Source organism: Castor canadensis, chromosome 3 (genome assembly GCF_047511655.1).
Source record: "Castor canadensis chromosome 3, mCasCan1.hap1v2, whole genome shotgun sequence".
Lineage (NCBI taxonomy): Eukaryota > Metazoa > Chordata > Mammalia > Rodentia > Castoridae > Castor > Castor canadensis.
In genome coordinates, this window is record NC_133388.1 from 115,774,317 (window position 1) to 115,798,907 (window position 24,591).

General features: G+C 38.6%; 1 protein-coding gene across 1 annotated transcript in view; it reads right to left on the reverse strand.

The window, feature by feature from the left end:
• The window catches only part of Pxdnl (peroxidasin like), a 141,473-nt gene that overhangs the window by 22,721 nt on the left and 94,161 nt on the right, over positions 1–24,591 (reverse strand). The window contains 1 exon segment of the mRNA XM_020187732.2: positions 2,838–2,952. Coding sequence (XP_020043321.2) covers positions 2,838–2,952 — 115 coding nt within the window.

Genomic DNA, 24,591 nt, shown 5'->3' on the forward strand with positions numbered 1-24,591 from the left:
CAGGAGTACAGGTCTTATCTCTCCACCTGGTCAGCAGCACTCAGAGACACTTATGCCCTGTGCTGCAGATGAAGATACTGCAGCTTCAATGATCATTAACAGGCCCATAATATGTAGTTGTTAAATTGCTCAGCTGGGATGCAAATCAGGATTTAAAAAAAGAAAACTGTCCTTGTTCTTAACTAATACACAGACTGTTTCCATCCATGAACAGCTGTGCGGCATTTTAAGCACAATCAGATTTGTGTTTTAGAACAATGTGGAGGCAGAGAACAGTCAGCAAGGTTATTTCAAAGGGCAAAAGAACAAAAGGAAGGGGCAAAATAGGCGTTGCTGTAGTTCGAGTTTTTGCTGCAAACATGAAACTCAGCATATTGTTTATAAGACAAGATAATATTCACCAACTTGAACTGATTATAATTCACAAACAGAGTGATGAAAGGAAGGCTTCATTTGTGAACAATACAGAATGAAAAAAGCGAGGGCAGAGAAGAGGGTAAATGCAGGAGAGATGAGCCACAAGAAACAAAACATGGAATCCCATCCCAAGTGGGCAGGCATATTGGTTGAGAGGATTTGCCCAATAAAACAATCTACAAAGGATCACCAAAGTCAGTGCAATTACAAGACAAATCAAAGCTCTTATTATCTTTTATCACAACTGATAGATGATAAACTGAACTCACAGTTGTAAAATTTGTGTTTGAGTAAAATTTTGATAAGATTGGCCGGAGGCTAAAAAAGAAATCAGTAAATCTTTAGCTGGCTACTGAGGCAACATGCAAGGAGAACTTCAATCAGGCCACCCAGAGTCTTAAGAGTTTAAATGACAATGGGGGATAAAGGAGACTGATGGAGGAGGTGAATTCAGTGATGATATATTGTAAGAATTTTGGTAAGTATCACAATGTACCCTCAAGTACAGCAATAATAAAAAAAATTTAAAGAAAGAGTTTAGATGACAATAGAAGGTAACTTTTACCCCAAAACAAGTAAAACAAATATTTGTTGTAGGACCTGGGTGTTGACTGTAGAATAGGACAGAAGGCAAGTAATGTGGGTTGTTATCTATATTGTGTGCTTGTGAATACTATGGGAAGAACCAAGTCCTCATTAATAAAGGATTGTCCTCTAATATGTGAGGACAATATTCATTTCTAATGTCACATTGGTGAAATATCCCACCTATTAGAGTCAATTAAAAAGCAAATGAAAGGTGAGATTAAAAAGTCATGTGAATGTTTGCCACCACTTAAAGTATTTAAAGATGGGTCTCACTGGGTCTCCACCTCCCAGTCAACATCCCAATTACCTTGCAAGAAGTAGCTCCAAAACCATGTGAAATACATTTTGTTTCCTTACCCTGGAATTCAAGGCTGTTCATTTTATTCTCAACTTTCTTTCAGAACATTCTTCATTCTCTTCCAGAAAATATTCATCCATAACTACTGAACAACATACCAAACTCATTTAGCTACCCAGCCTTGCCATTCTCCAAACATGTCCCACTTTCTTTTGCTCTGTGAATTTCCTCATGTTGTTATGAGCACTCCTTGAAACTGGATCTGAATGTTAGCTCATCTTTGAGATATTGCATCTGTATGATCTCACCTACTTAGAACTAATCACTGCTTGTTTTGAATTACTCACCACCCTGATTGGATTTCATATCAATATATGAACACTTTAGATGAATGAATTAATGTCATTAGCTTTAAAATAATGTTTAGCATATAATGAGCACTATAAATAGCATTTGCTACTATTCTATTTTTTATGAAATGCCTACAAAAGGCTAGCTACTATGTTAGTATTTGGGGCTTTACAAATATATTTCAAATTAACACAAAAATCCCATATGCTCATTTTACTGTTGAGAAAACTGAAACTTGGAAATTTTACATAGTTTGTGTAGGTATGAGGTAGTGGAAAAGCATTTGAGCCACAGTGTTTCTGACTCTAAAGCCTTCAGGTATGACTTCCTGTCATAACTTCCTTGTTATCTCTTCTCCTAGATGTTAAATCGTAGAAGACGGGCCATGTCTGTTCATTTCCTCTTACTTCACAAGCTCGTGTCTGCAATTGAGGAAATGGGACCCAAAAGAGCAATTTGAATTTGATTGAATTATATAATCCAGGAGGCAGCCGGCAAAGACAAAGATACTACACATGGTTCCTTAAAATAACCTGCCTCATTCCTGGAACTGTGAATTGTAATGTTTGTTTTGGTAATTAATTATACAAGTGTGTATCGAGTGTTTACTCAATGAAAAGGAGCTTCTGTGCACATCAATGCACAAGATACTGTTTCTTTTTCAGAAACTTCCAAGTAAATGGGGAGGAGAAACATGCAAAGAAATAACTGTATCTTGAGCTAGTTATATGAGTTTGACAAAGGAAATGCTAATAGGTTTCAAAGGAGTAAGATTGATGTTTCCCAGTTTTCTATGAGTTAAAACTATTCTATCTTGACCACAAATTAAGCCTTGTTTGCAATGCAATATTCATCAGTTACAACCTACTTATATTGAAAAATAGTTTTACTTTTCTTACAAGCAATATGCTGCTTCATATTTTCAAAGTAAACTTGAAAAATACCAACTCCCATAACATGATGTCATAGAGTCAAAAATAACAAATGCTGTGCAGTTTTCTTCACTTTACTGATATGCTGTTTAAGAGTAAAATGGAACCCAAATTTACAGCATTCATTGATCTTTGCTCCTTTTCATGTAGCTTATTTTATATGTAAATAAGACAATTGTTGTATCTCTATTGCAGATTCCAAGCAAATCTATAGTAAGGAGTCTAAAGAAATGACGTACTTCTATACGTACCTACTAATCAGGTCACTTAAGTCTGCATCTTTCTTTCCAGGATAGTTGTGCTGAGCAGAATGTCTCCTCTGAGATGCCAGGGTGGATGTTCTGGGCTGTCCTCCACTCCTGCAGGCTGGGGGTATCCATGACAGCATTGTGTGAAATGAGATGTCACATGTTTGTCTGGATTGTTTCTTTAATGGCCAGAGAGAGTGCATGCACACAAATGAGAAAGCAGAAAGCCAGAGCAGAGCCAGTGAAGGAGCACAAGATACTGCTTTGGTCAGTGGAATATTGTTGAGTGCCCACAGTCAAAAACCTACAGAGCATCCACAGGCAGAATTTCAGCAAGGGCATTGATTCCATGAAGTATTTTATCTGTCAAGAGACTAGACACATGAGGAAAGGAGCTGAAGGATTGTGGAAATGCTGGAGGTCTGGGGGCACCTTGAATTGTCTCATGCAAGCCTGCTGCCCACTGGGATATGGGTTTTGTTTTTTTTTTAATCCTCTATTGCACAACAATGTGTGTACATTTCAAAATAGTTAAAATGGTAAATCTTATGTCATTTGTTTTTACCATAATAAAAAACATGATTGTGATGTGAAAAACTTTTTGCAAATAATAATCTTAAAAATGCTTTCAAAAGTTTCATCTGAAAACAGATGCACCACAAATAAAGGTATTTTGAAAAAGAAAAATAATGATATAAGAATCTATCTACTCAGACAGTAAGATTACTTTATGTAAAACATGTTAAAAATCATTAATATTGGTGGGGAAAGGCTCCTAAAAATTAAACATGATAACAATTCCAGAACATCTGCAATCTATGCAATTAAGTTTAAAACGTTACATTGGGCAGCATAAATTGGAGGGTAAGGAGAGATTGCAGCTTTTTGTGTTGGCGTTACAAAGTTATTTCTGGTGAAGAGGAAGTGAGGACAACTTAAGTCCTAATTATCATGTGCAAATTAAATACAGGAGGAAATATACTTTATGATACTCTATCAGGCAAACTTGAGTGTGAAATTTATGGTGATATTTTAAGTAACACAATAAACTGAACATGTCATAAAATTAGACAAAATAAAACTTTTTACATTGTACAATGTGGGCTCCTGGGTGTCAAAGCATATTGAAAATAGACTGAAATTAAAATATCCCAACTGACGACAATACTGTGACTATAATATTGATCACGGGGCTACCTTCTCTTTTGATTCCTACTGCTATCTTTTTTTTCTTTTAAATGGAGTTTTTTTGTTACATTTTGATTGTAGAATACAAAAACAACCTACTGAAGAAAACCAGAGTGTCTTGTAAGGCCTGCAAGTTAATTATCACTTCATTGTCTATTGTCATCACTGAAGAAAAGATTTCTAGAAATGTAAGTTCAATGCAAAAACTGCATCATTTCAAAGCTTGGAGCACGTAAGTGAAGCAAGCCAGGCACAGGTGGGCTCTTGGACTATCAAAGCCAGCATGAAAATGCAGGATTCTGGGGAATGATTATTCAGGAAGAGGTACAATGGTGGCAATGAAAATGTACTTTGACTAGGAATATTTGGCAGTGAACGTGTGACAGAGGTATGCCATTGAAAATGTATCTCTATACTTTTATATCAGTGAAATCAAGACATTCTAGATTAAATTATGCATAAAGTAAGGTATCCTTAGGTGCCTATTTTCCATTACAGTTATACCATTACCTCAACCAAGAACTTCTTCAGTAATCAATAATCCATAAGTATTTATAAGTTGAATTAGAAAAAAGTAAATAGGAAAAAATTTAAAGAATATAATTAATAAAAGTAAGTTTCAATGTGTAATGAAACTTTGTTTTCTATTTCTGAATAGCATATTATTTTTGTTAATAAATATTTATCAACTTATTAATTAAGGTATTAGATGAGTCACTGTTGGGAAGATAAAAATGAATAAAGTATGGTTTTTGATTTACAAGAATTTTTAACTGTATTGCCAGTACGTCCAGTTAAACCAAATATCTCCCCTTCCAATTCTCACATAAAAAGGAAAAAAGATACAAAACAAAGATGCTGCCGATCAAGTCAGCATCATTAACTTTCACTTACTTTCTTTAAAGATGGAAACTTAGATTTACTTTGAAGCACCAGTAGAATATTCGAGGATACATAAGCAAAGTGTGGTGTGTGTAATGAATCCAGACAGGTGGACCCTGCACTACATTACAGCACAGAATGAGAAACTGGAGTAACAAGATACTCTTAGATTTATGGCTTGTGCAACTTGGGAAATAATGGTGGCTATTTGATAACTGAATGGCTGAGTTTAACATCAAAGGTAAAGAAAGAGATGACTTCAGTTTAGATTGCCTCAAAAGTATTGTCAAATTTCTGTTCTACATATGACTTGGATCATGAAATAGAGTGGACAGAGTGTTTCAAAGTTACTACAGGAGTTGTGGATGAAAACACAGCTGTAAGACTCATTTTCAAGAAGCATAATTGTGTGTGTGTGTGTGTGTGTGTGTGTGTGTGTGTGTCTTGTTTGTCCACACCATACACACAAACAGATTTGATTAACCCACCCCCAGGAGTGCCTTTGTTCTGTGACTGGTGACCTCAGATTCTCGCTGAGTAAAATAAGGTGTTCCTTTGTTTCCCTGCACAGCCATACTAGTGGTCTAGCTCTAGTGTTATTTGGTCTCACTTGATTACCAGGCAGCAGAGGTGTGTTGTCCAGTTTCTCCAGGAATCTATTCCTAAACTTCTGAGAGCAGGTCAGATAGAACTTCATGGCCCTCTCAACCCTCCAAAGATATCTGAGCACCTACACACCATCATCTGAGAAGATGCAGAGAGGAAGGTCCTTGCTACTGAGCTATAGCACTTAGCACAGCCCTTGCCCTGGTACACACACAATAGACATTGTATAAATCTTTCTGCGTGTTCCTTTTTTGTTCCTAATTCTGTCAATTTAACTAAAAACAATCAGTAGTAACCATGCCACTTGCTAGATGCTGGGCTACCTTGAAATCTCCACCAGATAAATGAGCTCCTCACCTATCAGCCCCAGTGCATGCACAAAGTGCAGCCCATTTCTCTGCCATGCTGCAACAAGGGTGGCTTCTAGTCTAATTCCCAGTAAAATCCTCATTTCTATCTGAAGCCCCATCAGCATAGCTTTTACAGGCCACATTTTGGTCCTCAAAGCCCTTGCTGGAATCACCCCATTTGGCTTACAGCATTCTAGGCATTTCTTAGCTTACTCTTCCAAACTTTTCCAAGCTCCACTCAGGACCCAGTTCCAAATGGGAATCCAGTTTTCCACAATGTCTGGAATAGTCACAGCAATGACCTCATCTCTTGGTACCAGCTTTCTATCATTCTAGCAAATACTTGAAATGATCAGCTTATAAAAAGAAAAGGATTATTTTGACTCAGTTTTAGAAGTTTCAGTCTATGATTGCCTGACCTCATTGTTTTGGGCCTGTGGAGAAGCAGCAACTCATGGCAGAAGCACACAGCAGAACAAAACCACTCATCTCATGTCCAGAAAGTGAAAGAGAAATAGGAAGAAGAGACTGGGTTCTCAGAACCCCTTTGAGGCTGTTATGAGTACTATGTTTGCTATGCATTAAACACATTGAAAAGTATATAAAAATATAATATATTGTAAAATGATGTAAACAAGTACCATATGGCACCCGATATGCAAATCAGCCAACCCCCAGCTGGTTCTGATAAACAGCTCCACTAGGAATACTTAAACTCCACTCCCATGAGACCATGGCCACTTCCTCCTGATCAGCAATACACATCACACCAGTGGAGAGCAGCCCCGGACGAGGTGGACTGGACACTCTGCACAGCCTGTCGGATTCCCTGGGCATCCTGGAGATGTATCAAGACTGAGAACTAGCCAGGACCAGTTTGGAGCCAGCGGCCAGTGAACTAAAATCAGATTGCAAGATGAGCACAGCTTGGAGAAGGCTGAGGCGCTATCGGCGTTAGGTTGTAACTCCCTGCAATAAAGCATGTGTATGAGCAACTTAGTTCCTGCCTAAATTAATTCATTTTAGCACCAGACTGATGGTCAACTTTGAACCATCACCTGCTCATGACAGTTGGCGTAGTCGGCAGGATACTTTAGAAATAGCGGAGGTCCATACCAAATTAAAACAAATTGTTTATATTTCTAGTCCCCAAAGGATTAGAAAAACCCACCACCCACCTTTGTAAAGAAATCTAGACATACTTTCGCGATTATCCTCTATCGACAACTTCCATTGTGCTATAACACCAATGAAAGCAAACCAGGCACACTGTGCTTTACGGGGCCTTTGTAGTTTGGTGAAGACTGGGTAACTGGTGCTGGCACTGGGGGAAATCGATTACCATAACGACTACGAAAGCAAGCCAGGTGCATAGCGCCACCTACTGGCCTATGCACTTGACGAAGACCAGGTAGCTGGTGTTGGTTTTGGAGGTGAAAACGAAAGATTTGGGACCACTTCAGGTTCATCCACCTAGGAAGGCAAGCCAGGCACATAAAATCATACGTGGCTTATGTATTTGGTGAAGAATGGGTAACAGGTTGGAGGACGATACTGGAACCACAAGGGTATGAGAGGGTGGTGTTCCAAAAGAATCTATAGATACAAGGACAACCTCCTAGCAAAACAAATTCATATGATAAATTCTTCCTCAGCATTCTGTTGGTATTGCAGAAAAAATTGATTAAAGTCTTATACACACTTGCAGCCAGGATCACTCCCTAAACACCATGGTGCCTCAGTAGTGGGTTAAACTAAAGCCTAAATGTGGCAAGGTACTTGACAGGGTGGAGTTAGAGCCAGGGTCCCCCTGGAAATTGTTAGAAAAAGTGGTACAAACTAAATCTAAACATGGATACAAAAAGGGGACGGATATTCAGATTCCTATATCTAACCCACACACTGTGAACCCTATTATTGCTTGGGCAGACAAATCAGATGTACCAGCTATTTTATGCAAAATGATAGATGATATCGATGTGGATAGATGCAAAGGCAAGCAGCTAGCTACTGAGATCATTCAGTCCAGCAATAATCCATGCTTGCAAGATATTGAAAAACCCCAACAGTCCTGCCCGTGTACTACTAGGAGAACGACATACACACCTTCCAAGGGTGTGCATGGAGATGAACAGAGAAGCATAGATGATAAGGAAGGGCTGGAAGGACATAAACTTGAAAGTACTATCGTAAAGCATAGAGCTCTTACTAGACCAGAAATTCAACAATATAGACAAGAATACTCACAAAAAGGAGAAAAGGATGTTACTTACCTTGAGTGGGTCTGGTCTTCAGGGTCTGGTCTTCAGACTCACTCTAACTCTCAGGAAATGAGATGAAACAGCTTTCAGGTATAATTGAAAATGCCCACATCTATGAGGGATTACTGCCAGCCATGGAAGCATGCCATAAGGCAGTCATGTCTCTCTTTCGATGGTTATCAGAAACATGGAGTGTAGCTATAAAGGACTTAGACTTTTCCTCCCTTGAGGTGGACGTCTAGTGGGAAAACCTGGATGATGCTATCAAGCTCACCAGAAAATTAGGAATTTTATATAAGATATATCATAATGAATACTTGATGCTGCTGGTGGCACCACTACAACCAGAAATGAAAAAGATAATTATTAATGGGGCTCTAGTCCACATAAGACTCTCTTTAACCACTTCCCTGGTGCATACCCAAACTCTTCAGGACATACTTGATTTCTTTAAGGAAGTCAGGAATTTGGAAACCTCTAATGTAGTCTCCCTCACTGCTTCCAATAAGGCCCCTACTAAGGCTTCTACTAAGGCCCCTACTGAGGGCAAGCATTGGCCTTTACCAAAACTGGTATCCTTTCAGGCCTCTACCCTGCCAAAACCAAGAAAATGGTGTGGAAGGTGCAACAGCCCATGTCATAATTGCAAGTGCCAGGCAAAAAATGGGAGAACACCCCACAGCCCATTCTGGTGTCAGGGGGCAGGAAATTCCAATATGACAAGGAGGAACCCACAGTGGGGCCCAAACAACAACAGACAGTGGAGACTTCCAAACATAAGACCATTTGGAAATACCCAATTCAGAGCTCCACCAAACCCAAACAGGCCTAACAGGCCTAATGGCTATGGGGACACCCTCGGACAACAGGCCCTACATGCAATCATCAACGTGTGTCCAGGGGACAGCACATGTGCTAACCTTCTTGGTTGATACAGACAGCCAGATAACTATTATATCTTCCATACCGCCGAAACCCACAGGCATTAATGTAGATGTCCAAGGGGTAAATGGTAGGACAAGGGCTTCCAGGGAAACTATTGAAAATTTATTGTATGATAAACCCCTATTCCAGTTTTAGCAGCTTTTATGCCAGCCCTTATGGACATTTTAGGAATGGATGCTATTCCAGACTTAAAAATATTCAGCCAGCAGGAGTAGAATTATCTTCTGTTTCTATACCACCGATAAAATCGCCCCCATCCCACCTTCTTTTACCAAGCAATATCCTATAAAAGGTGGTCACGATGATATTACTTTGTGTGTCCAGAGATTACTTGAGGAAGACGTTATTGAAAGGTCACAATCCTTTAACTATAATAGCCCAGTATGGCCAGTAAAGAAACCTAATGGAACTTATAGATTCACAGTTGATTACAGGAAGATTAATGAGCTAACACCCTAAATGCCTGGTAACCTACTAGAAGTTGCCGAGTTATTTAATAAACTGCAGGCTGGGGCATATACATGGTTTTCAACCACTGGCCTCTTGGATATGTTTTTCGCTATCCCACTAGATGAGGAATTGAGAGAACTTACCACGTTCACATAGGATAATAAACAATATCAATGTAAATGGGTCCTACAAGGATATAAGGACAGCCCTGTCATTGCTCCTGTAACATTGCAGTGGTCTATGGACCAATGTAAACTGCATGCCAAAACATTAGCGTTGTCATAAGTGGACGATATAATTATAGCTGGTAATGAGGCTGAGGAGGTTGAATTATCATTAAATGCTCTAATAGAGACCCTAAGCAAAAATGGGTGGACTATTAATCCTGACAAAATCCAAAAACCTGCCCAAAAGGTTAAATTTTTAGGTATTATCTGGACATCAACTGGCCCTAAAGTTCCAGAGCCAGTAATAAATAAAATTGCTACCTTAAAACCACCAGAAAATAAGACCCAGATGCAACACTTAATTGGTTTGTTTGGATATTGGAGAATACATATTCCATATATCCAAATTATCCTACAACCTCTGTATAAGGTAACTAGGAAAGCCCCAGACTTTGTATGGGGCGAAGAGCAAAACTTAGCCTTCCAAACTGCTACAAAATTTATTTCATAATTTAGTCAATTATATGTTATTGGTCCATCAGACACAGTAACTTTGGACATTTTATTTGTCAATGGGTATGGTAACTGGTCAGTTTTTGCCAAACCACCAGGTGGCGCGAATAGACCTGTGGCATTCTATTGCAAATGCTTCCCTTACTCTCAGGAAATATATAGCTTATTTGAAAAACTGACATGGGCCCTGTATGAAGCACTGAGGACTTTATGCCTAATACTGAAGGATCAATGCATTATCATCCGAAGCCCACTACCCCTCCTAGATTGGATCAATATGCCAGGTAAACAGTTAGTTGGTACACCCACAGAACCAAAGTTTCTGAAATGGAAGTGGTACCTACAAGAGCAATTTAAGAACCACAGGGCATCAGCTAAGGGGCAGACACCTGCATGGATCGAGGACATAGCTTATGCTCCAGTTGTTCCATGCCCTGTTACTATCGCCCCTCCCCAAAAGATGTCATCTATTGGAAGTTGGGGGACAGCCCTCTGGTTGCCCACCCAAGTGAATGCTTGGTTCACCGATGGCTTGTTGGCTGTTAAAGGAGGCAAGCTGCACAGAAAGTTAACAGCCTAAAGACCCTCGGACGGCCATATCCTGCAGGACTAAGGCACATAGTAAATCCATGCAACATGCTGAGGTCCATGCAGCTAGATTAACTGTATGTCATTCTTCGAAAAAGGGCCATAAAATTGTCAGAATCTACTCTAATTCTTGGTGCCTTTGCCTAAATGGCAACAATCAGATTGGAAAATTAATGGTAAAGATATTTGGTCAAGGGAAGATTGGATGGCCATAGCAGAAGCCTCCAAAAACATTAAAATTTATGCTACCCACATGGATGCTCACACATCCAAAACTGACCCTCCCCATCCCCATAATGACAAAGCTGATAAACTGGCTGCATTAATGACTTCAAAACTGACAATTTCTAATAAGGCTCCATGGAAAGTGACCAATACTTCTGATGAGACTAAGGTCACATTACAATGTGACCCTAATTGGCAAATCCACATTCCAATACCTAAAACTAAATTAGTGAATAAACACCCATGGTCTGTTAAGAACCAGGAGGATACTAAAGTTACATTACATCGCAAGCCCATATGGCATTCTCCTAAACCTCCACCAAGTTCTAACATCTCCAATAGTGAAATCCTAGACCTACACAGAATGCTAGGCCATGCAGGCACGCATGCCTTATTTTCTTGGGCAACCTTTAGGAATACATCAATAACTTGCCATCAGTGAAAAGTAGCAATCTCCAAATATCCTGACTGCCCACAAACAATTACCAGATTTAAATTTCACCCTCCCAGCTCTTCCTATAAGCCAGATTCCTTTAATTACTTAATTCAGATTGATTTTATTGGCCCAATGAAAACTCATAAGGATTACTATGCATGCACTATTGTGGATACACACATGGGTCTCCTCGAAAGACATAATGGATTACTCAAATTAAAACTGGCACACTTAAGTAACACACCGATTCAGAAGGCATTGGAAATAGCATGCCTTGAACTTAATTCAAGATACAGACTATACAGAAGATGCCCCCTTGAGGAAGCATTTCTAGACAAAGTTCTAGGAAATCTTAAAGAAATTACAACCAAACAACATATTTTACCTTACAAGATACCAAAGAAAGTCTAGAACAATCTTCTCTCTCCACAGGAAATCATCTGCCACAACCAGGGCAACACTGCCTGGACCACAAATGGTAAAGGTATCCTGAACCTTACCAAACTGGATCAGATACCTCCATGACGACATCTCATATTACCAACTGCAGAAACTGGATCTCTTCACAAATTCTTCTTGTCAAGTTCATCATCCTTCCTCTGTTCATAATTTGGATCCTTACAACTACAGTATCACAGTACACCATCTGCCATACAAGAGACTGCAGTGGGAACAACGATACCAACAAGACCATGACCTTGATTTGCAAGAAATTCACCAACTATACCATCTGTCTTATGGACCAGTTCTTCTAAATGTTGTGGATACCATTGCCAACCATTTTCCAAATTGGTACGTGGAGAACCTTTCTCCAATGGATTGCTAAACTCACTGGACTCCACATACGAGCCCTAGCGAATTGTCCGAAGACAACAATAATGAAGACCCCAACCTTACTTACAATCTTGCTGGCCACATCTACAACCATCCATACAAATACTACTACTCCAACTATCACCACCAGAGGAAGACCAGCTAACATCACCTTTGCTCATAATGATAGTAGACAACACTTTGATCAATCATTGGGTATTAGAAATCTTCAATTCCTGGACAACACTTCACCTATGCCAAAAACTCCTTCTTTGCTCATATGCCTTTCACCACGCCCTCAATAAGTTTGTCCACACGAAAGCATGTGAAGAATACTATAAAGCCAAAGAACACTTTAATATAGACACTGGAGTACTCACATACTCAGAGGTGAAAAATGCCCAAGAGTACACATTAGCATGATGTTACAGTCATCAATCGAGTTAAGCTTCAAGAACACCAGTGACACCACAACTGATCTAATCCTTGAGAATATACCTATGTTCTCTTGCCAAAAAGCAGGTACTTCAACCTTCTTGAACTTGTACTTCTACCCATGGCTCTATCAGGAATTGCAATGTGAAGGGAAATAAAATGTGACCACACAGATATGTGAAGAAGGAGACTATGATGACTACGAGGTTGACTATGAGGTGGACAAGATGAAGAGGAGGAGGAAGTAGAGAAAACCCCTTCTTCTGCTGTTTCTGCTACCTCTTCTTCTCCTTCTACTCCTACTCTTGCTACTGACCCTATCCCTATAGATCTAAGAAAACCACTCTTTCAATTTCATACAATTAAACCACCATCCCACCCTTATGGTGATATGTGCCCATTTGAGCACTTATGTGGCGTATACCCTGAACTTAACAATTCTAAGTATTCTATTATTTGTGTAGCAGACTTCCACAATTTACCAGTTTATAGTGCCTTGTCCTATTGGAATATGTACAGGCACAATTATTAGATAAAGAATATATCCTTTCCACCAGTACCTACTTGGCTAAAAATGTTACCATTGGGGATGAAACATTATAGGTTCCCAATCATCCTCTGACCCATTGCCACAACCTTGGGCTACTATTGATTCTAGACTTCCGGACAGGAACCTACCTGAACCTCCCTTTCTAAGAGGTCAGTCTTATTTCTGTGCACATATGAATATCCTCCAGCCATACAATTCCACCAACAATGCATTGACCCCTATTTACTTTAGTGACACCCACCTTAATGGTACTACATGAATAGAAGCCAGTAGTAAACTTGCTTTTATTTGCACCATCAATGTTACCTTCACTAATGTTACTTCCTCTGGCCATACAATTACCATTACTAATTCTTCTGCCTCCAATTGAACTGGTCTCCATAATAACTTGACCACTGCTTTCCGACAACTAGATTATGATGCTACCAATGTTACTATAAACTGGGATAGTATAATAAGGAAGGAACCCAAACTTTATTGCCTGATCAATGGTACTTATGAACCCAGTATGACCATCCCAGGTAAGATTCCAATTTTTATAAATGACTCATGGCACATTATGGTACACATGAGTCCTAGATACTATCAGCCAAGGAAACCATATTATTATTTTGGTATGTACAATATGCTCCTCCCTAAACTAGAATATATGAATATGTTGTTTCACTATGAACAGGTCAATATCACCATGTATTCCTGGGCACCTCATGGTGCTAGATACAAACATATTGGTGATACCATGGGCCATGAGGATTCAGATTGTGAGATAGATGTAATATCATTCCAAGGCACATATATACCCTCCCAGGTCATTGACCACACTTCTTTTCAGGAATTTCCTATCCCTCTTAATATACATGCCAACTCTATCAGTCCCCTTAGGTATAACTATACTGCTCTTTTACAAAATAGAGCCAATGGGACTAAATACCACTGGAATGGAACTGCAATCACAGATTTCACACCACCTATTTTGAAGACCGATGGCTTCATCATGATCCATTGCAAGGATATCACCAACGATATCAAACCTCTCTACAACATCTCAGAGGCATCCAACAGAACCATACGATGGTGGCATACCGCTGGAATGCAGTTTGGTGAGGGCATCCATATCCACACCCACTCTGGTGTACCTTACAGTTTCTATATGCTATTACCAACTAATGAGCAATGGGGCATTGTGGACCTTATAGTACAGAAGCCATATTTTGGTGGAAATCCCAAGGATGGCTACTATCCCATTGACTGGGACCAAATATACATCTTTCCAGCCTCTTTTCATAGCTGTCATATCCTTGGCTTCTCAGATACACCATGTATTATGGACTGAGGAGGCTTTAATGAAACTCATAGATTCCTTTCAGTACATTACAGACCAGAAGTACTCTTTGTTCCTAAGACAAATGCATCCAAGATAGAGATATTACATCCACCATTGGTACACCCTATCTTCTCCACAGGTGTTCATGTTCTACCCAACCTCAGAATTAGGGAAATTACCAGGACCCTTAATCTTCAAGCACTAGCACCACCATCTTTCCTCTGCCCAAACATTAAGATGCCTGCCTTTACTTATGGGACTAGTGTTTGTTCCAGGAAACCATTATAATTAGCAGCCAGGGCAGCATTTTTCCTAGGTGTCACTCTTGCATCTACCATCACTGCATCCTTGATGGCACCTCTCTATGTTACCATTGAGGATCTCAAAAAAGTGACAGTCAAGCAGACGCAAGCCATCCATGCTTTATCAGATGGACTTACTACTCTTAACCACATTATTCAGAATATGCATTTGGAAATGCTTGCTATTGAAAAATGCATTAGTAAGATGGAGCAGCATAACTTAGAAATGTTCCAGAATATGTATGCTGAGACCTTGAAAAATTCACATGCTATTCAGTGCCTTCAAGTTGAGCAAATCCTAGATATGTGATGAATGACCTTTGTACCATATTCATCACTGATCAAGGTCAGGAAACACCAACCTTCAAGACCATCATGGACAATAGATACCACTCTGACTGCTCTCGTGGTATCTGCACTATACATCTGCAAATTTTCCTGGACAATGCTAAGACAACTCATTCCTCTACTACCATTCCAAGGAAGTTGGGTGATACTTATGTAACTTCATGTACCCAGCTCCTCTACATCAATGACACCAAGGCCTTCTATTATCCACGAGACAGGATGATACCAGTCACTCAAGGATTCTATGTTTTGACTGAGCCATTAAAACATGAACTTAATGAATTGGAACTTATCCCAACAAGATTGGTTGACACTGTACTGGCTTTGGGTCACAACAACTTTGTAGTATGTTCAGCAGACAACATGACTATTGAAGTTTTCTTTAAAAATTGGAATTTTTCCACCTGGGGACTCATAGGCTTTGATTCCTCCAAACTAAGACTTGATGATGGGTGTTATCTCATTCTTGGCCCATACAAAGTAAATGTCACCTTTACCCATATGCTGAACATATAAGAAGTTTCAATATAACTTCTTATTCTAGACAAGTTTGGGACAAAATTGGCTATGAAGCACGACATTACTTTTCAGTATCTGAGCACATCACTCCAGATATCTTAAGCAGAGAACTACTTGCAGCAGAACAAGCTGAAGAACAATTGAACACACTGGATCAGTACATCCAAGAAAATGCATAAGTCTTCCAGTGTATGCACACACAGATTCAGAAGCAATTTAAACACATGGATGCCAAACTGGAAACTCTACATAAAACAGTACATATTGTGGAAACGGATACCTTTGAGATGGCTCATTCCAATGACAAACCCACACATTGCGGAAGACATTACACTCTTACGAAATTTGTATGCTTGAATGTGACTTGTATTTGGCATTTTAATTTTTGTCATTGGCTTCAAGATCTGTGGCACCATGCAATTTTGTTGCTAGTGTTAATAATTGCTATTAAACTCCTGCTTGCATATTGCAGGTCCAGAGAGAAGAGAGTCTTAAAGGAAACCAAATTAAAGATTCATACAACAGATCATGGCCTCTCACTTCCACTACCTTCAGATGAGGAAATTCAATAATAGACGCCATTGGAACCCAGAACTTTGACAGGAACTTTTTCAAGGACATCTTCTTCTACACTATTAGACACCAGCAAATTGATCCTGATGCCCTCTTTCTGTTATGTTGCCTTTTAGGTCTAGATAGACCTATCTCTAATTGTCATTTTTGCACTCCTAGATTCTCCATCTATATGGGAATAAATAGGAAATACCCAGAACCATTATACATAACATTCTGGAGACATTTACTGTGCCATGACTTGGGCATATACCACCAGGCTAAATATCCTTTCATTACAGTGTGTGCATTACTAGTTTATTTGGCAGCACTGACTGTCAATAACAGATTTTACTTGTACTCCACCTTCTTTTCTTTCCTTTTGCATATCGCACCCGAAGATGTGCTGAAAATGATTGATTCTACTCATACCCAACTGGAACCCATTACTCAAAATCCACGCATGCCAGTTTGCTCTCTGGAAGAACAGGCATTGTGTGCTATTTTTCGACCCATGCTATGCAAATGTATTTGGGAATATGTGGCATTCCTCAATTGGAAGGCCAGATATGACCTATACAGATTCTCTAAAAAATATCACAGGCCACCTGCATATTTTCCAAAGGAATATTTTTGTTCTTTTTGTAACAGGACCCATGGACCTACCACCAGGGAATGGAGGAGACATGGCTGATTAATATCCTTATTTCTACCGCTGCATCACTTTGTTGCTCTATCTCCGTCATTACCTTTTTCATTCACACCCTACACTTGTATACTAGACATCTTCATCACCACTATGTCTAACTCTGATGATTTTAACTCTGTGTACTTTACCTTTGCTAAAGCAATGGTTGCAACATGTGCTTTCAGTCTCATTGCATATGTCTTATACTTAATTTCATAGCGACAATACTATTATTCCTACTTTATTTTCACACCTTTCCTCATGCCTACAACCTTCACATACCAAGACTACTTCTTGCCCATCCTCGATGAGACCAATTGGACACCATTGCTGAACAATGGAGATGGGATAAATACCATATTGCAGCATTTCCACCAACGTCAATGGGACCATCAAACTTCTGCTATCAACACTGTCTTCTGACACCTGACAGGATTGCATCACTCCTCAATTTCCCACTGACCTGCACTGTAGTTTCTTCAGCAGATACCCTAAAGGACTCCAGATTGCAACATTGGATCGACTCCCATGATATTGTCATCCACCTGAACAGTGCTCCTACATTGGGACATCAACTGGATGTCGGCTCACGTACTGACATTTGTCTCTCCTAAGGATGAGACTCTCACCATCTTCTGGCAGCCCATATGACCTGATAATACCACTTGGCCTCCTCACCACCTACGAGACAAGAATTATTATATACTTCACCATCATTTCCCCTGATTCAAGAGGAATTTTCTCTAACACCCTCCCACCTTCTTCAGGATTTTTTGCTATCATAGTTGCATCTCACTGGTGTGCATCTGTTTCCACTATCCATTTCCACCCCACCTGGAATCACAGGACTCCATACTACTACTTTAGACGTTTTTATCTTACTCCCGATGTTATACAGGTCATTATCACCCACTCTTGTTTGAGAACACATTTTTGAAATCTGTGCATAATGGCTTTTTGAGCATGGCTGATAAACAAATCACCCTTATTAATTCTACTATTCCCTTACAATTGTGGAACAAAAAGATTTAAGTGTGCTGTGAATGATTGTGAACATTTATTTTGAGGTGTGTATTTTTTTTTTCTGAATAACCTTTGACTCTCCTTCACCCCACCAGTCAACTGGGTAGTTTGAAGAGTCAGGGGGTGGATTGTTAAGAGTATTATGTTTGCTGTGCATTAAACATATTGAAAAGTATATAAAAATATAATACATTGTAAAACCTATAGGAAAATAATATTGTGTACACTTGTAAGCCCTATGATGTAAACAAATACCATATGGTGCCCAATATACAAATCAGCCAACCCCCAGCTGGTGCTGATAACCACTCCACTACGAATACTTAAACTCCACTCGCAGGAGACCATCACCACTTCCTCCCTATCAGCAAACACGCATCACGCCGGATGAGAGTAGCCCCAGACGAGGTGGACTGGACATTCCACACGGCCTGTAGGATTCCCTGGGCGTCCTGGAGGCATATCAACACTGAGAACCAGCCAAGACCATTTGGGAGCTAGCCACCGGCAGATTAAGATCAGATCGCAAGGTGAGCACAGCTTGGGGAAGCCTGAGGTGCTACTGGGTGAGGTTGTAACTCCCTGCAATAAAGTGTGTGTATAAGCAACTTAGTTCCTGCCTACTAAGTTAATTCATTTAGTCCCTGAGTGATGGTCAACTTTGAACCATCGCCTGCTCGTGACAAAGGCCATTCCCTAATGACCTAGTCATTAGGCTCCACCCCTTAAAATTTCTGCCACCTCCCAACAACACCATGCTGGGGACCTTGCCTTTTACCACACAGACCTTGGAGAGCAATTGAGATCTAAACTATAACAGCACCTCTAGTTTACTTTCAAAAAGGGAAAAGGTAAAATAATTTAAAAGAAACACAGAGATCATGATTTAGAGGGAGGGCTGACAATGGGTGTGTTCAATTCTGTGGTTTTATATTGCACATGTATACTACAGTAAAAATTAATTGATATCTTTAGATAATATGTCACTTGGATTAGAATCAATACTGAGCTACTCCACAATTTTTTGAAAGGGGTCACAGCAGGAAAACACTGATATTTCTTTCACTGGCATTTCATTTTCTTTTTACTTTACCATGTATCAAGTTACCACGCATGCAGTGTCTTAAACAACAATAATGTATTTTTATGGGTTGAATCATGTACCAGAAAAATCACCATGTTTTTTTTTTTTTTTTTGTACACAAATCTGTAAATGTCTACCATCATTAACAGTTTTAATTTGGAGGATACCACTTGGTATACTTTTTTTTTTTTTCATTTTTCTTTTATTATTCATATGTGCATACAAGGCTTGGTTTATTTCTCCCCCCTGCCCCCACCCCCTCCCTTACCACCCACTCCACCCCCTCCTGCTCCCCCCCTCAATACCCAGCAGAAACTATTTTGCCCTTATCTCTAATTTTGTTGTAGAGAGAGTATAAGCAATAATAGGAAGGAACAAGGGGTTTTGCTGGTTGAGATAAGGATAGCTATACAGGGCATTGACTCACATTGATTTCCTGTGCGTGGGTGTTACCTTCTAGGTTAATTCTTTTTAATCTAACCTTTTCTCTAGTTCCTGGTCCCCTTTTCCTATTGGCCTCAGTTGCTTTAAGGTATCTGCTTTAGTTTCTCTGCATTAAGAGCAACAAATGCTAGCTAGTTTTTTAGGTGTCTTACCTATCCTCACCCCTCCCTTGTGTGCTCTCGCTTTTATCATGTGCTCATAGTCCAATCCCCTTGTTGTGTTTGCCCTTGATCTAATGTCCACATATGAGGGAGAACATACGATTTTTGGTCTTTTGAGCCAGGCTAACCTCACTCAGAATGATGTTCTCCAATTCCATCCATTTACCAGCGAATGATAACATTTCGTTCTTCTTCATGGCTGCATAGAATTCCATTGTGTATAGATACCACATTTTCTTAATCCATTCGTCAGTGCTGGGGCATCTTGGCTGTTTCCATAACTTGGCTATTGTGAATAGTGCCGCAATAAACATGGATGTGCAGGTGCCTCTGGAGTAACAGTCTTTTGGGTATATCCCCAAGAGTGGTATTGCTGGAAAAATCACCATGTTGAAATCCTAACCCACAATAGATCAGAAGGTAACCTTATCTGGAATGAAGGTCATTGAAAAGTAGTTAAGCAGAATTCAGACTGGAGTAAGTGCTCCCCAACTTAATATGACTGATGCCTTTAAAATAGGGGAAATCTGCACATGAAAATGCACTCAGGAAGAATGTCACAAGAAGGCAAAGGCAGAAATCAATGTGATAACAGCAGGAGTTAAGGAACACTGACAATGCCCGTGACCCAGCAGAATCTACAAGAGAGAAATGGAACAGATTCTCCCTCTCTACCTCGGAAGGAACCAACCCTGCCAGAACCTTGACTGTAGACTTGGAACCTCCAGGATAGCGAGGCAGTAAGTGTTGTCTTTGCCACCTGCTATGCAGTACTTTGCTTGCATGTCCCACACAGTTTCGGTGAGTCAGAATTCCAGGCACCGGTTAGCTGAGCTCTTTGCTCAGTCTCAGGAGGCTGCAATTGAGCTATGAGCTGTGCTGCATTCTGGTCTGGAGGTTTAACCAGGAGAGGATCATTTGTTGGCAGAACTCACTTCCTCAAGGCTGTATGACTGAGGCCACCCAGAAGTCCCAGAGGCCACACACAGTTCCCTGCCACAAGGCCTCTACCTGAACACACCACAGGGTGCTCATTTGCTTCTTGTGACCATCAGGAGAACCTTTCTCATTACATACGACACAGGGTCACGTAATGCAGGTAGTGACTTCCCATCACCTCTGCCTTATTCTGTTCACCAGAAACAAGTTTCGAGTCTGCCACCACTAAAGGGAAGAGATGATAAGAGGGCATGCCTACTTGAACATGAGGTCACGTCTCAACATTCACTTTTTACACTGCACTTGACATTATTTTCATTATTCATTATTCATTCATTATTTTCATGATTATTCACAAAGTAAAAATGTGTCATCATAGAACACATCACAAATTTAGTACTTTGTTGGTAGATTGTGACAGATTAAACATTTAAAAATAAAATCATTACTAATTTAGGGGAATGTTAAAAAAATTTAATTAAACTTTGAAAATAATGTCCAAAGAAGGATAATAACTAAAAAGCAATCATAATTCTCAGAATCCCAAGGAAGACGGATGCTGTGAATTATTTTCTAGTTCCTAATCTCATTTGTGATTTCTTTCTCTCAATGGAAAAATATGTTATTTAGTCACTATTTATTTTATTATGTCATATGTACACTATAATGTATATTATACTAACTACTTATGTGTTATGACTTACTCTTCCTTTCTTTTGCCAACCAATAGATTTATTCATCAATTGAGCTCCTGTCTTTATTAGGACTTCCTTGTGACTTCTGTATTTTTTTAGCTCTCTTTTCTCTAACATCTTAGATTGCATGTTTTTAAACTGATTTTTGTTACTCATTTTTAACAATGAAGACATTCAATAATGAAAATCATAATTTTATTTCTGTATGTGCCTGTTTCCCATAAATTTTGATACAAAATGTTTTCATTAATATTTTTAGACATTATTTTTTAGGTATTCCACTTGATTTTCATTGCCTTATTGACAAAATGTTTATTTGGCTAATTTTTTCAATGTTCTAAACAAAAACTTTGTTTTAATTTGATTACTTACTTTCAGATAAGTTGAACTGGGATAGAATATTGTAGCCTATGTAAAGTTTGCTCTTGGGAATTTCTCATTTTTTTGTGACCTAACATATAATCAATTTTTGAAAAATTTCCATGACTCTTTAAAGGTTAATTTTAGCTTATTGAGTACAACATTGAACGTATCTCTCACAAATTGATCCCACTAATAATATTAAAATTCTATTAAAGTGTGCTGAATGGATGTTGAGGTGTTTAAAACAAAACAAAACAAAAAATAGGTGAAACAAACCTGCTTGCCTCAGTTAATGCTTTTCTTCCTTAAATTCAGTTTTCCTTGGTATTGTGATTACTACTCTTGTTTCTATCTGTGTACCTGACTTGTTTTTATACTTAACTGTTTTCAATATTTTATCTCTTGTCAATGTTATAAAGCTAAAACTTGCTTTTAAAATCTAAGAGCCTCCAAGTTTTAATAATTCTCTTAATTCATTTAAATGTTAGCCACATCTGGGCCTTCAGAGCGTCTTCCAATTTTCATTTATGGTCCATTAATGCTGCCTTTAGTTTTTGCATTATTGATGTTACCTAATGATCTTCACCATCTCCATCCTCTTTTTACTGGACATCTTAATTTCATGGGAGCATATTTAAAGCTAAATTTCAATAATTATAAATGTCAATACTTGGACAATATTAAGCTGGGTGCCAGTATCTCGTGTCTATAATTCTAGCTACTCAATAGGCAGAGATGAGGAGGATCAGTTTGAAGCCAGCCTGAGCACATAATTCGCAAGAACCTATCTCAAGAAAAACATCAGAAAAAAGGGCTGGTGGAGTGGCTCAAGGTGTAGGCCCTGAGTTTAAAACACACACAAAAATTCTAAATATAATGAGAATTTGAATTTTATAGTAGCACTAACAGGCACCTATTTAATGGAAAAATAAATTTCTAGTATTGAGATTAGGTTAAAAATAAATGCAGGATTCTGTATCTGGATGATTACTTATCCTCAGAACTTATAAAAAGAGTAGTCTCAAGGGAGACCTTTGTAGCCTATGTAAAGTTGTTTCACTAACCGTATCACTTTTCAAATGTGTCCTGTTTCATATCATTTCAGGCAAATTAGTGCTCTTTCTCCTGCTGTGATGTTTGTTCTCACCTTGGTTTCAACGAGCCTTTCTTACTATGTACTAGCAGAACCAAGGACAGTAGGAGATGTCCTTATGGTGTCCTGCTAAAAATAGCAACAACTTTCAAAGACAAACCTGAGAACACGTTGCAAGTTAATTGGTTCATTAAAGCTTTATAGGAGTTGCTGAAATCCTACTTCTTTAGCAACACTTCAAAGGCATTTTATAAGTTAAGCATAAAACAGCCATAGCATCATGAAATACTATGGTAATAAAATTACTCTCTTACAGAAGAAATTAAATTTTCATTAGTTTACAAACATAAGCACAATTTATTTGAAAGTAAGTCATGAGCAAACCTTAATATATTTACATTTGTACATAAAATATACTGTATTTACAATTACTTGATGCTTTAAAGACAGAACTTAATGTGAAGTATGCAGCTGGAAATTACAAGAGCAGATGGTCCCATAAATCCCCATAGAAAATATACATGTGCTGACTCTTTCTGAAATTGTTTTATTTGAAGGAAGTTTTATTTACTTGAGTGGCATGGTGTGATAGCACATCTTTCATCTAGTCTTAGGAAATGTGCCACCTGCATTAGGTATAATTTGTCATTTCTGAAATAAATGAAGAGCAAATCATTTTCTGCTTGACATTAATGAAAATGTTTTGTGTTCTATGCAAAGTCAATTTTATCTGTAGAGTTTTGATTTACTTGATTTATGACACAAATAAATGTGCCAATTATGGAGTTTGCTGAAATAAGTAAATTGGTAATAAGGACTTGTGAATGTGGCATAATTGCATCTGTGATACCTTACAATATTATGCAAAGTCTCTAGGTCTATTGATTAGCTGATACTGGAAATTAACTTGAGTTGATGTTAAAATGTCAAGACTGTTGCATTTGTAATTTATTAGCATAAGATTCTAAAACAGGTCATCCAGCAAAAGAAGAGTCCCATATTTACTACAGATTAAAAAAATAAAAAGATTTTGCAAAAGCAATAAAGAGAAGAAAGGAAAAGTAATTATGAGATAACATGGTAGTATAAAATAAATAAAGACTTGGAATTGGGGAATCCTTAGCTCTGCTACTTTTTTTTTTTCAGCGCTGGGCATGGAACCCTGGTCCTCCCACATGGCAGGCAATTGTAACACCACTCAGTAACACCCTGAACACTTGGCTGATAACTAAGTGGAGGCAAAATATTTCCACCTTTTTAATTCTTCCTTACTAATGTTCAAAAGAAGAGTTGTTTGTTTTACTGCTTTTTGTTGCTGTTGTTGTTGTTAATCAAATCCTCTCTGGAGTCATCTCTAACTCTGAAAACCTGTAACTCAGATAAATAAGGAAAGGAACCTAGGAATTTAACATGAAATATTTTATGTTTTGTAAGGTAGGTTAGGTGACATAAAATATTGACTCTCAAAGAAAACTTGAGGGGTTTTGGTTTTATCTTATATGTTGGTAAAATATTACTCTTGGCTATCTTATTGTATTTGTTCATTTCATCATTTGCCAGTCTTGACTTCAATCATCTTTTTTAACATTTGCCTCATGAAGTTTCCCTGTTTCATTTTCCTTAAAACCAAATCAAATCAATCAATATTTTTAATACTTGCTACTTTGAGAGCAAATGCTGTGTCTTGGCACCTCTTCATTCCTCATGTTTTTCTCCATAGTTTCAGTTGACACTTACTCTTTTCTACTGCTTACCCATAGCACTGAATTTTTGCTTTCTGCTAGTTGAGAAAATAATAACTCCATGTCAAGCA